At 46.1% G+C, this 17,900-nt stretch overlaps 1 protein-coding gene across 3 annotated transcripts in view; it reads left to right on the forward strand.

Moving 5' to 3' along the window:
- TLK2 (tousled like kinase 2) overlaps positions 1-17,900 on the forward strand; it is a 948,113-nt gene that overhangs the window by 857,552 nt on the left and 72,661 nt on the right. For all 3 annotated transcript variants that reach the window (XM_069237985.1, XM_069237987.1, XM_069237986.1), the window contains one exon: positions 13,583-13,694. In XM_069237985.1, the coding sequence (XP_069094086.1) occupies positions 13,583-13,694 (112 nt within the window). The remainder of the gene's footprint in view (positions 1-13,582; positions 13,695-17,900) is intronic.

Genomic DNA, 17,900 nt, shown 5'->3' on the forward strand with positions numbered 1-17,900 from the left:
ACTTCATCTTAGCAGTCGGATTGGCGCAGATGCACAGTCTCTTGCAGCTCCCATCGATTCTGCTTGATTCTTCCTTTCTGATGTCATCCTTGGCAGTGGTAGCGCACGCAACTTCGTTCAGCGGCCTATTGTTTTTTTCCCACAATCGGACAACGCCACCTATGAGGTATCTACGTTTCGGCGTCAGTCAACGCCGGAAACGGCGCCGTTGGAGTCAGATGTTCCTTCATTAGATGAGCCTCAACCTCTTGTTCCTCCATTGGAGGGACCTGGACAACCTCAGCCTCCTCATTCAGGCACCATTCAATTTTCACACTCACATTGGTTGCTTGATTTGGCCAGTGCGAGAGGTCTTGATTACGCCCCAGCATCCAGCCGCCTCTCCTCCCCTGGTTTGGCTACTGAGGCTGGTTCTGCTTATGTTGATATGGGTTTCGGAGGTGTTGCGCTTAAAGCTTCCTACGGGGCAATTGTCCACGGATCCGTTAATTGACATATTACATCCTGACCAGTCTTCTACAGAGCCGGTCCTTCCTTATTTTGAGGCTCTTTCTGATATCCTCTTGGGAGTTTGCACCAAGACAGTTTCTGGTCCCGCTGTGGAGTGTTTTGTCTCTCACAGACACAGACCAACCCTGGATGATCCATCATGCCTCCACAGACACCCAACGACTCAGAGTTTTGTGGTGCAAATTGCAAAGGCTTCACACAGTCTTATGCAGATTCTTCCTGTTCCAGCAGAGTGAGAAGCCAGACAGATAGACGCTTCTAGTCGCCTCATCTAGTTCAGCCTTGCATTCCACTAACACCTCTTGTGTACTTGCTCGCTTCTCCCACGTTCTGTGGGTCTCAGTGGAGCATATTTTGTCTTCTCTGCCTGACAAGCCCAGAACTGCTCTTATACCCTTGATACAGAATGGTCAGTGTAGTGTTATCACCTTATACCAGGTCCAGGTATCCCCTATTAGTGATGTGTATTCAGTGTCTAAGAAGCCAGGCTCTCTAGAGGTAGCTGTGGATGAGCAGCCAAGAGCATCTAGGAGACATGCAAAGCTTATGCAATACCACTGTAGTCGCACAGCACATGCACACATGAAAAAAAAGGTACTTTCTTTTGGTAACAGAATTACCAAAATACTATATAGGCAAAACCCCAGCTAGAGGTAACTAAATGCACTATTATATACACATTAGGAGTCAGAAATTAGCATAAAAGGAAATAGAAACCTGTGAAAGCAATAGTAAGTACTGAAGGCCCGGGGGGGGGGGGGGGGGGCATATACTAAGAAAGCAGAATTTGAAAGTCGGGCCCCCACCCAAGGAACTGGGATCGGTAGAGGGGAGCTGGAGGAACTAGGAACCCCAAAGGGTTTCTTCTCTCTCTGGAGTTGAATCCTCACTTGAGGCTGGTGCAGGGGGGGTCACTTTCTTACCCTTCCTGCTCTTGGGGTTAGGAAGCTCTTGGCCCATTTTTCCAGGCTCCAAGGTTCCTTGCTCCTTTTTCTTCTTGGCCTGTGCTCATGTGAGGGCAAAGGTATGTCCTGGCGTGCCCAGCATGACTGCATGGGCCTCCAGTTCCACTTCAGTCATTCCCTAATACACATTCTCCAGGTATGTCTGAGGGAACCACAACTTTTTTTAGGACCAGTAACACACACCCATACCCACCCCTGAAATCAATAACTTCCACGGGGTGGCACAAAGTGTTATTATGAGCATCAGTCACTTGGTAGGCGTGACCAAGTAGGTGTTGCTCCGGGTATACCCATTTTTCAGTCATCATAGTGACACTGTCACCTGTGTCCCTGTGGGCCTCAGCCTCACCACCATTTATCAAAGGGTGCTGCCTGTACTTACCCATGCTAAGGGGACAGGCAGCAAGGGTGGCAAAGTCAGTGCCCCCATCAGAGGCTACTACTGTTTCAGTGGTCTCCCTACTACAGTCCTGAAGGTGAGCCCAGCTACGCTCGTGGACTGACTACTGTTAGTATTCCCACACTATTGCTATTGCTAGGGGCATTATAAGTAGAAGTGGGGTTAGTAGTGGTGGAGGGCTTGGTGCCTTTTTTAGGGCAGGAGCTGTCACCTGGCCTATAACCTTTGTTTTTACAAATATAGCACCAAGGCCTTTTAAAGTTAGAGGAAGAGGTTTTGCTCCAGATTAGGTTTGTGGGCCTGATGAAGACTTTTGATTTTTCTTTGTCCCCACCCTTCTCCTGATGCTTACCTGCTTCCTTCTTTTTGTGGCCCCCCCTGTGTGAGTCTTCCTACTCACCCTGGTGCGGATCCACTTGTCTGTCTTCTTTCCCAATTCTTGGGGAGAGGTCAGATCAGAGTCCACCAGGTATTGATGCAGCTGATCATATACACAGTTTTTCAAAATGTGCTCTTTTATAATTACGTTATACAAGCCCTGATAATCACTAACTTTGCTCCTATGCAACCAGCCTTCCAGAACGTTTACAGAGCAGTCCAGAAAATCTACCCAATCTTGGGAGGACTCTCTCCTGTTTTTTCTGAACTTGATTCTGTACTGTTCAGTAGTCAGACCAAACCCATCTAACAGTGCTGTTTTCAAAACAGTGTAGTTGTCTGCATCCTCTTCTCTGACAGTGAGGAGTCTGTCCCTACCCTTGTCAGAGAGGGAGAGCCACAAAATTGCTGCCCACTGCCTTTGGGTGACCCTCTGTACCTTACAGGCCCTCTCCAAAGCAGTGAACCACTTGTAGATGTCATCCCCCACTTTGTAAGGGGAGACTACCTTGTTCAGGTTCCTAGAGTCATGAGTCCTCTCTGACCTTAGTGGCCCTGAAACTAAGAGTGCTGCCACCATGGGGTGCTAACCCCATACCCTGCCCCTCTCTCCCCACTGCCAAGGCCTCCCTGTCTAGGAACAGCTGTTGCAGCCTCAGTTTGGCCTCCTCCAGTCTCAGTTGTGTGAGCTTCCCTGTCTAGGGAGTCCTCTCCTGAAGTTGAGTGGTGGGTCCCCTCAGAGAATGAGGAGACATGAGAATGTGCAGAGGAGGATCTGTTTATATTTTCGGAAGCCCCCTCTACCAACCCTCTAGGGACAAGGGTGGACCTACTTGTATGACCCCACCTTCCAACTACCAGTAGTGCTCCTAACAGGTCTGTGAGTGTTTATAGGTTCTATCTGATCTTCCTTGGTTACTACTTGACCCTCCTCAGTATCTAAATCTACCCTCTCTAGTACTGGGGGGTCAGAGTCTACTTCTTCCTCCTCCTTCTGGCTGCCAGCATGATCCTGGTCAGCCTGGAAAAGTAGGCCTAGAAGCAGACTCTTATTGGGATTTCTCCCAGTCTTCAGTATTCTCTCAGCACACATCTCCTACAACTCTTGGAAAGTTAGACCCCCATATTGGGAGTCCAGGGCCTGGGAGGTGTGCTCTAATGAGGACATGATGTCTAGCTAAAGTGGGGTAGGTGACCCTAACTACTAGGCTCCCCAAGAAGTTTGCAGCTAGGGCTATGCTAGACCCCTAGCTTACCCAAACTTAGTAGACTAGATCCCTGACGCTAAGTGCAGTGTGTACCTATTAGTTAGCTAGTGGTATTTCAAGGGGAAAGTACTTGGTGACAGAGTGGTAAGGCAGTTGTAAGTGCTTATCCCACAGTTTCACAACCATTGTAGGAAGCTGGCCTATTGTGTGGTGAGCACCTATGGTGTCTAGGTATCCCCTGTTAGTGAGGTGTAGTCAGTGTCTAGGAAGCCAAGCTCTCTAGAGGTAGCTGTGGATGAGCAGCCAAGACTGATCTAGGAGATATGCAAAGCCTATGCAATACCACTATAGTCACACAGCACTAAAGCACATGAAAGAACCACACAGTGTTACAAAAATAAAGGTACTTTATTATGGTAACACAATTACCAAAATACTACATAGGCAATACACCAACTGGAGATACGTAAATACACTATTATATACACAATAGGAGTCAGGAATTATCATAAAAGGCAATAGAAAACAGTGAAAGCAAAAGTAAGTACTGAAGGCCCTGGGAGGGGAACCAAACCATATACTAAGAAAGTGGAATGCGAAAGTTGGGCCCCCACCCAAGGAAGTGGGATCGGTAGAGGGGAGCTAGAGGAACTAGGAATCCCAAAAGGTACGTAGCAGAGTGCCCCCCAGCATCCAGGAGAAAAGAGGTAAGTACCTGGTTCTCACCAAACCCACCAGAAGTACTTCAGAAAAGGATAATGCAAGACCCAGACAAGGCTGCAAGAAACCAAAGGTGGATCGCGATAGGGGAAGACCTGGAAAGGAAGGAGACCAAGTCCAGTTCTCATTGGAGTTTCCCCGCACTTATGAAGTCCAGGAAAATGGAGCTGCAGTTTGTAGGTTTTAGGGGCACCTCTTCACACGCAGGGGTGCCCTCACACACAGATACCTGCACCCTGCCTTCTGGGCTAGGAGGGCCTACCACAGGGGTGACTTACAGTGCACCTTTTCATGCAGGCTGCAATGGTAGGCCTGCAGACACATTTTACATGGGCTCCCATGGGTTTCATAATACATGCTGCAGCCCATGGGGAACCCCTGGTGTCCCAATGCCCTGGGTTCCATATACTAGGGACACCAGTATGCCAAATGTGGGGTGTGTGATGTCCCAAACAACCACATTTAGAGGGAGAGAACACAGTCACTGGGGTCCTGGTTAGCAGGATCCCAGTGAACACAGTCAAAACACACTGCCAGCAGGCAAAAAGTGGGGGTAGCCATGCTAAAAAAGAGGGTACTTTCCTACAGTCAGCAGGCTGCCAAACTTGGTGTTCGCTGTGGTATGGATGCCACCATTTCTGTTGGGCGGGTTATGGCAAAGGGCTGGGCTACATGCTTCTAATTTCTCAGAACCTGGATGGGATTCGTTGCTTGATATGCCCTTTGATGGCAAGTCCCTTTTTAGCACGCATGACAATTTGATTTTGCGCCTCTTCAAAGATGCTTGTAGTGGAAAATTGCCGAGGGTAGCTCTCTCTTGGATCAGCGCATTGCGCGGAAAGAAAAGAACTGACGTCACTGCATGAGGGCGGCGTCTATGTACTAGTCCCGACGTCATCACGGCGACCACAACGCCTACGATGCCTGCGGAGTCAACCGACGCCACCTACCGACGCGCAAGGTTATTGCTCGAAGAAAAAATCTTCAGATCCAGTTTGACACCTGGGGAAAAACTCTAAGGTAAGGAATCTGCAACTAGAATATGTCCCTACCAGATATTTTGTTACCGAAGGTAAGTAACTTGTACTTTAAGGAGCATCTACCCTGGCATTCTGCTCATGGTCTCACACCCTCCCACTGAGATGCGAGGGTCCTCTTGCAGGTGTGTCTGTACACGTGTACCACCTTTAGCTGTTGTATTGTCATTTTGTAGTGTGTGTTTTTTGTTGTCAGTTAACATCCAGTGTGAACCTCCTGCTCCTTGCAGATTATTTTGTTATCATCATGTTCTCCATCATGGAGATTTTGCTTAGTGGCACAAATACATACATCTGGTGGTGTAGACCACTTCTGTTCAGCGGTTGTTATACCACAAATAACATTTATGATCATTTTTCTCTGTCGTTCCACACATGGTGGTTCTTTTTTTGTTGTTATTTCGGTATGTGTCTCTTTTATTGCCTCTGTGAGTACAACAAATGTTTAGCAGTACCCTCTGATAAGCCTAACTGCTCTCCCACACTACCACAAAGAAAGCATTAGTATTATCTACTTTTGCCTCTGTCATAGCAGATGGGGATCCTCTGGATTCTCTGCATTGTGTACTCCTTTTTAGTGCAACTTATAGAGACCAGTTTCCTACAAGCGTTAAATAGTTTTATTCGGTATTTATAAACAATAATGTCTCCACGTATGTAAGCAAGATGCTTAAAAGCAATTGCACAGATACAATTTTGTTTTATGAAAATAATCCCATGGAGATAACATTAGGGAAATGCATAACATGCAAAAATGTATAACATGAAAGTAAATGTGGCTGAGAAGTCATCTGAAGACCCCACCAGAAAAGAAGAAGTACAGTGGTGTATTCAGTCATCATTCTTTATAGATCCGAATTATGAGACTTCTTCTTTAAAAACAATAAAAAACACACTATGACAAGGTGCCCAGAAATGTCATGCGGGTCAGTTAATGTTTCTGCTTGCTTATGTAGCGCTCCCTAAAAACTACAAATCAGGCATTTAACTCTTATATATATTCCTATTGGAATACATTTTTGCTTCACAGAATGACTTCCTCTGCTTTTTTGTGTGGAGCTATTGTTTTCAGTTACCCTCTCCAAGTTGAGACTTTCCTTTAGACGTTTCATCCACTATTAAAGCTCTCTTGAATAATGTCGTTCCTGAAGTAGTAAGACGTCTTCCAACAATGAGAACATGTTCATGGTGCAGCCTCTAGGTTTCCTTAGAGCGTGGTAAGCTAGTTAAAATTTGGAAATTATATCACAAATCTCTTTAATATTGCCACTTAGTAGGCGTATCATCATAGAAGGGTATGATAGAAAGGCAGCAAATGGGCACATCAAACAGTTGAAGAATACTTTGAACAATGGTCAGTAAATAACATTTAACAAGATCGAAAATGAAACAAGTTTGTTGGAGCAAACAAAATACTGAGGTGCCCAACAATGCAGCAATGACGTCTAATGAATCCACTAGAACCAAATGAACTACATTAATACACTGCAGACATCCACATATAGAGGAGTAAGAAGACATTAAACTTGAATAAGTCAGGAATGGTGCTTGAATAAGCCTGGACGAAACCAAACCCAGACTTCGGTTGGAGAAAAACAAAGAAAAGCATTTTGATGAGACAAAATGGCTCTCCTAGGAAATAAAGGGGATGTTTATTAGCAAAAAGACAGTACAAATAATAAAGGGCCAAGGCACATCATATCACTAGCATCTAAACAAGGCATAGGAGATTACAGACAGCTTAAAGTCATGAAGTAATAATACTGTGATATTTCCAGGAGAGGATGTTTATTTGAAAGGTTGTGGGAGATTGGAGGCAGGCTGTACACAAAACTTGCAGCAAGAAAGGAAAGTCGGTTAAAGGATAGAGAAGCAGTTAGTTTTGATCATTTTGGATATGCGTAAGACTGCACCTTTAGGGGAAAAGGCCCAATGTTTAGTGGACAGAACTCTGACGTCTGAGACCCTGTAGAAGGAGACGATTCAAAGAAGACTGGCAGGTTTACTGAGATGTCCTTTAAGAGTAATTGTGAGTTTCCAGGACAACAGGAGAATAGAACGACCAAACTCATGTCCCACATAGAATATCTGAGAACTGGAGAGCAAGAGAACCTGATGCATCACATTTAACCTACAGATCTTCCCATTAGAAGTGGTGCCCAAACTTCACATTGAAGCAATAAATACTAATGGTATGGTAGGAGAGGCCCTTGGAATGAAGGGAAGCTAAGACATTGCACACTTGTCTCAGAGAGAAAGCAAAGGGATCCATGTCCTATTCCAAACACTTTCCAAGCCAACCTGTAGGTTCCTCTGATGTTCAGATCACAGGACTTGCAGCTTAAGATGAAATGCCAAAAGATAGTCTTTGACCCTGGCAACCAGCCAAGCTAGAAGGGGCTGGTTTCCCTGAAGGACCAGAGGGTGAAGATTCTCATTGACATACAGAAGAATAGTGGAACGATTGTGGAGAGCAGACAGGAAGTTTTTCACATATTGCAGGCGTGTTTTAAACTGTGCTTGGGAGGACCAAGAAGGGCTTTCCGATAGATACTTTTACCAGCAGGTTCCTCACATTTTTCTGAGGTAGCTCCCACGCCCGAAAGGTGGCACCATTAACCTCCGTCACGGCAATGTCCTGCCTCTGAATGTGATGGCATGGAGCCACATGAACGCAGCACTGCTGCACGCTGGCATATGTTCCTTTTTTTTCCACGTACTCCGTTTCCAACTTTTTTTCAAGGATTTTATGAATTCTTCCACATAGTTACAGGACATTGTGCAGGTTTGTCTTCCTTCAAGATGAGAGGACCCTGGTCTCATTCATTAGCTTTATGTAAGTGCAGGATTAAGTCAAAAGACCAGTTCAAATGCAGCCATAAAAAGTAGAAGTGGGGTTCATCACCCCCTTAACAGTCTCGCTTTTGGGAAAAGCAGCTTGGCTGGGGTCAAATGTCACCATCCCGTTGAGGTGATCTTAGCTCTGGAGCCAATGTGCCCAAGTTTCCTGGGCCGTCATCAACTCCTCAGAAGACTGATGCCTTCAAGGAGGCCATACTGTAGCCGTTTGAAATAGTGAAGGGTTCATCTGGTGTACCTTCATAACCCACAGATCAGTCGCAACCTCCATTTGGGCTTCTGCTGACTGGGCCTTTGCGGGCACCAACAGACCCCATTGGCCATTTTCCATACACCCTCTCTGTTTTTTGTCTGCCTGTCCTGTGTGCCTCCTGTTTTTAACCAGACCTTGGCAGACCATGCTACTGATCACTTCACAGAAGTTCAGATGATGCTTGGCAAGGATGCGATCAAGATCAAAAAGGATGCAGGCTGTTACTCTCTGTACCTCCTGGTTTCCACAGAGAACTTGTGTTTGAGGCTGAGACTAGACCGCAAGCTTCTGAACACCTTCCTAAGGAAGGACAAGTTTTCAATACTGACATTGATCCAGATCCTGTTGACCTTGGATCCTGAAGGCAGGATGGTGTTCTTGTACTTGTAAGATGCATAGATTCAAGTGCTAGTCTTGCGGTCCCACAGGAACTACATTAGGTTTGTGATGGGTCAGAACATTTCCAATTCCCCGCCCTACCTTTCGGCCGTATCTCAGCCACTCTGGTATACATAGGCTTTGGGTGGGTCCTTGATTCAGCCTGAATACTTCTGGGGTTTCCTGGCCTATTAGCTTTGTGCATGTTATTGGTGCCTCATGCCTCATGCCTTTTGGCACATTTGGGTCCCGCTGTGTAGCCTTCACCTTCATTTGGCAGAATTCCAGTGGTGCCTGTAAAACAACATTATTTTCGGGCAAAGCAAGCCCGGAGCCTTCCCTGGTGAATTGTGGATGCCAGGGTGACTGGTGGAAGGCTATTACCCTTACTTCATCCAGTCCTCACAATAATGGGGAACGTATCCACACTGGGTTGGATAAGTGGCCAGATTAGAGGAATTTGATCTCTGGTGGAGTGGTGCCACCATCTCAGCCTTCCGTAGCCGCATGCTGTAAGATCAGGCCTTCAAAGCCTTTCTGTTTTCCATCAACGGTAGGTCTGTCCCCATCGTGAGGGACAACATGGTGCTACAACAAGTAAGTTTGAGGGGGGGTCCCGCTCGTCTGGAGTCTTTCAGGATGTGGGGGTGCCTAGATCCTCTCTGGATGTTTCTAACAAGCAATAATCTAGCAGATTCCCTGAACATCACAGCAGATAAGCTCAGTTGATGTTGCCTCGATTATCACAAATGGCGCCTGCTGCTTCCTTATTTGATCAGATATCTTTATTTATGTCACACATGTTTCTTCAAGGGGATCTAATGTTTTGCCCTACTCCATTTATGTCATGTCACAGTAGCATCTTAATTTTGTTCCAATTTTTGCTGTGCAAAGCCATGCACAGTTGCCCCCTAAGACCTTTGTCCCTCAAAAATATCCGTCTTATACCGTTACTGCAACGCATCACAAAGTTGAATAGAAGAAGCTTCTTAAGTTGGATCCTGATTGGACTAGAGTATAATAGCTGATAGAGACTTCTAGTTGCAGATTCCCTTACCTTAGAATTTTCCCCCAGGCGTCAGACTGGATCCGGAGATTTTTTCTTCGAGAAATACCCTTGCGCGTCGGTCGACTCCGCAGGCGTCGTGGTCGCCGTGATGACGTCGGGAGTAGTACATAGACGCCGCCCTCGTGCAGTGACTTCAGTTCTTTTCTTTCCGCGCTGATCCGAGAGAGAGCTACCCTCGGCTATTTTTGGGCCGAATTCGACCGTTTTGTCAGCATTTTTTGGTGCGAACTTGGTGCGTCGAGGATGTCCCCGAAGACCGGGTTCAAGCCGTGCAAGGACTGTCACCGCATGGTGTCGGACCCTCATCGTGTCTGTCTCTGGTGCCTCGAGCGCGACCACGACCTGAAGTCGTGCTCCGAGTGCCGGGCGATGCATCAGAAGGCTTTGAGGGAGCGGTCCCTAAAGCTGATGGTGGCCCGGCATTCAAGTCCCGATCTCGCTCGAGAGGAAGGTCTCAAGATCGGTCGCGGAGCCACCACCACTTGTCTTCATCGAAATAGGACTAGGGGCATCATGTGGATGACTATATTTATTTTTGGAGTTGCTGGTGTGAAACTAGGAAGTAAATAAATAATCATGAGTGGGGAGATAGAATTATTAGTGCAGGAAAGTACCCTTTTTGACATGGTCATTCCCCACTTTTTGCCCTAGTTCTGACTGCTTTTCGACTAAAGCTGAACTGGGTCCCTGCTAACCGGGTCCCCAGTGCCAGTGCTCTTGCCCTAAAACAAGTTAATGCTCAACTGTAACCCAATTGGCAAGGACTTTAGCACCCTTGAGTCCCTGGTACATTTTACCTTTGGTACCCACCCCATGGGTACTGAAGAGCGTCCCTAAGGGCTGCAGCATGTATTGTGCCACACTGCACACAAAATTGCACGCAGATTACCATTGCAGAATGCGTAAAATGATGCAAACCATTTCGAAAACACGGCATTGCATCACTGTGTGTGCAATGCCCACGACCACTGCATGTAATATATATGTCACTCCTACAAGCAGGCCTTAGAGTCCTAAAGCAGGGTGCATTATATTACATGTGAGGGCACATCTACATGAGCAGACGTACCCATCTGATGCTTAGTTCAATTGCTAGACATTGCAAGTGTTCAGGCAGCCTTGTTGAGGGCATATACTGGGCACTGGTCATTATGAGTTACCCAGCTGCAGGATGAGTGCACTGAAAATACTGGTGTTTGGTATCAAACACCTTGTCTTAATGAATCCATTCTGATACCAGTATCAGATTTATTATGACGTGCACCCAGAGGGCACCTTAAAGGTGATTTCTGAACATTTGCTAGTTTCCTAGTGTGTTGGCTGACCTGTATCAGCCAGCCTGCCTCCACAGACAAGTTTCTGACTCCCTGTAGGTGAGAGCCTGTGCTCTGAGGCCAGAAATAATGCCAGCTTCGGAGGAAGGTGTTTTCACCTCCTCCAGCAGGATGGCTAGCAATTTAGCATATTTGGGCTGGAGGCTTCAAAGCCTATGCCACCCTTTGGTATGCTATCCTGGCTTTCCTTACACCTGGGGAATGCCACCCCCTCAACTGAGCCCCATCTAGCACCAGAGCAGGTGGAAAATTATTATTTAGAATGCTTTTTGCACTTCTAGGCTAGGCTAGTCACACCACTAACGTGAGCTTCCTTAAGTGGACACTCGAGGAAAGGTTCCACCATCTGGTTTTAAGTGCAACTACGATTTGTAGGTCAAGAAAATGCTCACTATCCCCAGTAAGTGATCCTCTAGGGGGTGTAGTCATCCTAGCAGTAAGTAGCCCATTGGCTTCTACCCTACATTCCCCAGAACACCCCTAAATTCAGTATTTAGGAGCTCCTCGACACCAGGACTTCAGATTTGACTACTGGGAGCCGAAGATGGACACAAGAAGAGCAGTCACTGCAAGAACTGAGGACTTCACCATCACTTGACACCAAACCCTGCCCTGCTGCTGGAACCTCGACAGTTGCACCGACCTGACTTGTCCAAAAGCAGTGCATCCTTCCAAAGCTTTGGAGGACTGTTCAGCGCTTCAGCTAACTGGTCTCCCTTGGGGTGGAGGAGCTATCTCCCTACATCTGCAGGCACTGCCCGCATCGGACCCAGACACCATGTTGTTGGCAGTTGGGCCCAATGAGGTAGCAGCACATCAGGGGGAGGTTTTAGAGGGTCAAAGAGGTCAGAACAGTCTCTCAGCTGAGTTTCAAGATGCTAGACCCTCCAGGAGCCCTCCTGCACCAATTCCCTTACTACTGGAGCACTTGCGCTCACCAAGGCTTGTTTGCGTCCAGTCCAGACATCACTGCCATCAAGACTTACCTCCACGGTGAGGGACTTCTCCAGCTCCACATCCAGAGTGGCTCTCCTGTGTTGTTTTCTCTTCTCTGCAGGTTGACCAATAATGTGGAAGCCTCCACTGCTAAGTGGCCAGCCAGCACCTCTGCAGCTGAGCCTCTCAGCCCGGATACTCAACTTATGCCTAGATCTCACTGCCCTAGGAGCCCCCACAAGCCGAGCCCCACGTTGGCCTCCGCTGGACTTGTTGCCAAGAGCCCCTTGCAGGCCCTGTTGTTTGACAGGCCGCTTTGCACTTTCCGGCTGTAGCGCTTGAAGCTACCAATGTGACCAGCACCTCTGCACCCGTACACACCAGGGCAGGTGAACCGAACTGCTGGTGGTACTTGGGACCTTGGCCCCCAGCACCTTAAGTCCTAAAGGAGACCCCTACCAGTCATTTGCAAATAACCCTATGCAGTGTATGTTTCTTCCATAGGATAACATAACCTCGTCGGGGCTCATGCCTCAAATCTGACAGTTCTGTATGATCGTGCTATTTCTTTGAAAATGTAATAACGCTCAAAGTACTTACCTTGTACCGTTAATCTTGTTGTCAAAATATATATAAAGATCTGTGTTATTTTTCAAAATTGGTCTCAGATCTTTCATTGAGTATGTGTCTCATTTATTTACTCTGTGTCTACAGCAAATGCTCAACCACCCTCTTTGATAATCCTAAATTGCTCGACCACACAACCACAAATATGGCACTTGGGATTATTGAAGTAAGCCCCAGTAAACCAATAAGGGTTGTCTGGACTTTTTGCATAGTGTACCCCTGCATTGGTACACTACATAAAAGCCAGCTTTCTACAGTCAACCTGTTGAGGCCCATAGTGATGTACACCAGTCCATCAGCTTTCCTAATGGCTCTGTGCTTCTTGCATGAAAAGGTCACTTAAAGAAACTGATGTAAGCACGCTGGGGTGGCACCTATATAGGCACTGTGCTCGTCACTACTGGTGCTGACAATCAGACCACCGACCGGCATGCTTGGTTACTACTCAATATATTCCGGATCCAGTCTGATGCCTAGGAATAATTGTATAGTAAGGAATCTGCGGCTAGATAGAGTCCTTACCAGGTCAGGCGTTACCAAAGGTAAGTAACTTGTTCTTTACCACCTATAGTGTTTTTCTGTAGGTGGTGCTTGTAGCCTTACAACTAATTATTAAGAAAAACTATCTGATCTACAGTACAGTAAACCTGAAAAAGCATTAGTATTACTGTATCTGTTCTTTAAGTACATTATTCGTATGTTTTCCCAAGTTAAAGGATGTTTAGATTAGAAGAAGCATCCTTTTAATTGCACTGTACAACCAACACCCCAAGGCCATCATCAGGTTTGTCACATTGGCAGTTGAGGTATACCTGAATAAATAAATGTGTGGGAAAATTGGTAAAAGATAATTAATGATGTGATTGCTCAGTAGAGTAACTGTTGTTTTTTAATTTCATTTGTGTTAGGTATTTACCACCAGAATGTTTTGTGGTTGGCAAGGAACCTCCAAAGATTTCCAATAAAGTTGATGTGTGGTCATTAGGAGTAATTTTCTACCAGTGTCTTTATGGTCGAAAGGTAAGCAGTAAGCAATGTAAACATTGCACCAAATTAGAGTATTTTTTTTTATTTAATGCATATTTAAATTGTATATTACATTTGGTAAAATGTGGCTGCCCATCATAGAGTTCTTTATTGTGTCTTTTCAACAAAAGTCATATACTTTTTATTTTTCTTCACATATCCATAGTTCATGAGGTGGAACATCACAGCCATATAGTACTAAGTTATGGATAGTGGCTGTGCAAGTCAGCAACATATTGCCTAATCACTCAGGCATATATATGTAGTTATTTAAGGTATTTGTTAGCTGTGGCCTAAAATAGTACGTTTAGAACATAAAAGCTGCAGATAGTTGATATTTTATGATAATCAGATAAAACTTTTTGCGTTAGACTGGAACATTTTCTAATGTTTTTTTGAACCTGTATCTCAGAAATGATGCACAGCCTAGGCTGCATCTGCAACTGTTTTTTGAAGTGCCACCCAAACAGTGCCAAGAGTACCTGTGATTTCCACTTTGCCTCCCAATGTCATCACTGAAAGTGATGTAATATTTCCATAAAGACACCAACAACTTTGGTTCCTTATTCCTGCTGTCCACAGAAGATGTAATCTGGAGCACTTTGGCTTATTCTTTTGCCTTTTGTTTTCCAAAATGTCTTGTAAGCCCCTATGACTTAATCCTGTGGGACCTGTGAGAGTCCTCTGTCAAGGACAAATTTACATGGGTGGATCCGGAGTGGCGCAAGTCGTACTACATTGACCTTCCCCAAAGCTGGTCCCGATGTCGATGCTCCCGGCACCCTCCGTTGATGCCATCCTCATTCTCGTTCCCGACACAGAACCTGAGGAGCGTCACATGACTCTGGTGCCGATGGGAGCCTTGCCCTCCAGACCGAAGCCTGAGCCCTATTCTTACGGGCTAGGACCTGGGAAGGAATGGGAGGAGCCACTGGACCCTGAGGAGTACTCTAGACCCCAGCATTGACTGGTGTGACGAGTTGACAGATACAAGTGGGCTGGACACATCTCCAGATACTGACATGGTCTCTCCTCCTACTGTGGCTAAGGAGGGAGCTTCTTTTGCAGTGGTGATGAAAAGGGATGCCAAGGTCCTGGACCTTAGCCTTCCCACAGTGGCAGTAAGATTAACGTCTTGACAGGGGTTCTTCAGCCGGGAGTGACCCCCCTCAGAACCGCTTCACCCTTTTAATGAAGTTCTTACAGATGTCCTGCTTGGGACCTTGTCCAAACCCAATACAGGGGCTCCTGTGACCAGTACAATTTCTCGCCACCATTGCTCTGCCCCAGGGAATCCCAGTTTCTTCATGTAACACCCTACCCTGGAGAGTTTGGTGGAACAAGCCTCCACTTCTAGTATAAACATTGGCACATTGACTACCACTCTACCAGATATAGAATCCAAGAGGCCGGACACCTTAGGTAAGAAAATTATTTCTTCCACCAGCCTCGCACTGCAGTCTGTGAACACTGCATGCTTTTTGAACCGTTGCTCCATGCACTGCGGGATTTAGTTGCACAGGTGTGCTGCCAATGGCAATGAGATGCAGCTAAGTTCATGATAAGATTGGGCTGAATAAGACTGACTTGCTAGGCATAGTGGTTTCTTCAGTGGTGGTCTTAAGACACCATGCTTGGCTGAGAACGACTAGCTTTTCAGGGGATGTCAAAACCTTGCTTATGGGCATGCCCTTTGATGGCTCACATCTCTTTGGAGACAAGGCAGACTCGGAGTTTGAGCGCTTCAGGCAGGTCCCTGAGCCTTTCCATGTCTCCTCCGCCAACCCCAGTCTGCCTTTCACTCCATTTGTGGTCACGGAAGGAGCTTACAGCTGCACCCTTAACTGCCCAGCCCACCATGGCACTCAAGCTCCCTAGCCTCTGCTTGACAGAGGACATGATACCCCCAGACCCTGTGAGTCAGGCAGCCAGAGGACATGCCAGTTCACCACACCTCTGCGAGCCTCCAAACCTCTTTAGTTCACCCTCCAACCACCATGGTCAACCAGTGGTAGACTAGATACGCCATCATCTGCACCACTGGAGGTCGATAACATCCACTTGCTGGGTTCTCCAGATTGTCCAATGGAGCTACTCCCTCCCTTGGTGACTTCTCTGCCACCCACTTGCGTTAGGCTGATGGAGGACCATCTAACAAAACACCGCCAGAAAGTGGCTGCTCTCTTGGCCAAGGAAGCCATAGAAAGTGTTGCTTATATGCGGATTTACCTTAAAGAAATGGAAGACAAGAGGCGTTTGGCAAAACAGGAAGAGTTGTTTTAACCCCTTCGCTGCTAGGCCTTTTCCCCTCAGGTGCCGGGCCTTTTTTTGGCTATTTGGGGCAGTTCACACTTAGGCCCTCATAACTTTTTGTCCCCATAAGCTACCCACGCCACATTTGCATCCTTTTTTCCAACATCTTAGGGATTCTAGAGGTACCCCGAGTTTGTGGGTTCCCCTGAAGGAGACCAAGAAATTAGCCAAAATACAGTGAAAATTTTGTTTAAAAAAAAACAAAAAGAAAGAAAATGGGGAAAAAAGGGCTGCAGAAGAAGGCTTGTGGTTTATTCCCTGAAAATGGGATCAACAAAGCGTTTGCGGTGCTAAAATCACCAGCTTTCAGGACAGGCAGACTTGAATCACAAAACCACATTTTTTCAACACAATTTTGGCGTTTAACTGGGACATATCCCATTTTTACTATTTTTGTGCTTTTAGCTTCCTTCCAGTTAGTGACAGATATGGGTGTGAAACCAATGCTGGATCCTGGAAAGCTAAACATTTCCGAAAAGTAGACTAAATTCTAAATTCAGCAAGGGGTCAGTTGTGTAGATCCTACAAGGTTTTCCTACAGAAAATTGCACCTAAAATAAAAACACAATGAAACTGAGGTGAAAAAACAGCCATTTCGCTCCACGTTTTACTTTGTAACTTTTTCCTGCGATGTCAGATTTCTTAAAGCAATATACAGTTATGTCTGCTGGACTCTTTCTGGTTGTTGGGATATATAGGGCTTGTAGGTTCATCAAGAACCCTTAACACCCAGAGCCCATAAATGAGCTGCACCTTGCAATGGGTTTTCATTCCATACCGGGTATACCACAATTCATTTGGTGAAATACAAAGAGTGAAAAATGGGTATCAAGAAAATCTTTGTATTTCCCAATGGGCACAAGATAAGGGGTTGAGAAGCAGTGGTTATTTGCACATTTCTGAATTCTGGGGTCCCCATACTAGCAGGTGAATTACAAGGCATTTCTCAAATAGACGTCTTTTTTTACACACTTTCTTACATTTGGAAAGAAAAAATGTAGAGAAAGACAAGGAGCAATAACACAAAAATGGTACCTCACTTGCGTGGGTAGGCTGAATGCCAGCGATAGGAAACGCAACATGGACACATCACATTTTTACATTGAAAACTGACGTGTTTTTTGGAAAGTGCCTAGCTGTGGATTTTGATCTCTAGCTCAGCCGGCACCTAGGAAAACATACCAAACCTGTGCATTTTTTAAAACTAGACACCTAGGAGAATCCAGGATGGGGTGACATGTGGGGCTCTCACCAGGTTCTGTTACCCAGAATCCTTTGCAAACTTCAAAATTTGGCTAAAAAAGCACTTTTCAGTGACAGAAAGTTCTGGAATCTTAGAGGAGCCACAAATTTCCTTCCACCCAGCGTTCCCCCAAGTCTCCCGATACAAATGGTACCTCTCTTATATGGGTAGGCCTAGTGCCCACGACAGGAAATGCCCCAAAACACAACGTGGACACATCACATTTTCCCAAAGAAAACAGAGCTGTTTTTTGCAAAGTGTGTTAGGCTGTGGATTTTGGGCTTTAGCTCAGCCAGCACCTAAGGAAACCTACCAAACCTGTGCATTTTTTTAAAACTATACACCTAGGGGAATCGAAGACGAGGTGACTTGTGGGGCTCTCACTAGGTTCTGTTACCCAGAATCCTTTGCAAACTTCAAAATTTGGCCAAAAAAACACTTTTTCCTCACATTTTGGATTTTGGCCTCTAGCTCAGCCGTCATCTGACATTTGGGAACGTACGTCCGTCCAGCCAAATGTGTTTTATTAGGGGCCAATCCCCTACGACTATTGTAGTGTCACTGCCTCTCTAAGGGATAGATTTGGGTTTTCCTGTTCGAGTGTTTGTCTATGGGCTGCATGCCACAACACCAGTGATATGTCA

The sequence above is a fragment of the Pleurodeles waltl genome, chromosome 6 (assembly GCF_031143425.1).
Source record: "Pleurodeles waltl isolate 20211129_DDA chromosome 6, aPleWal1.hap1.20221129, whole genome shotgun sequence".
In the NCBI taxonomy this organism is placed as follows: Eukaryota; Metazoa; Chordata; class Amphibia; order Caudata; family Salamandridae; genus Pleurodeles; species Pleurodeles waltl.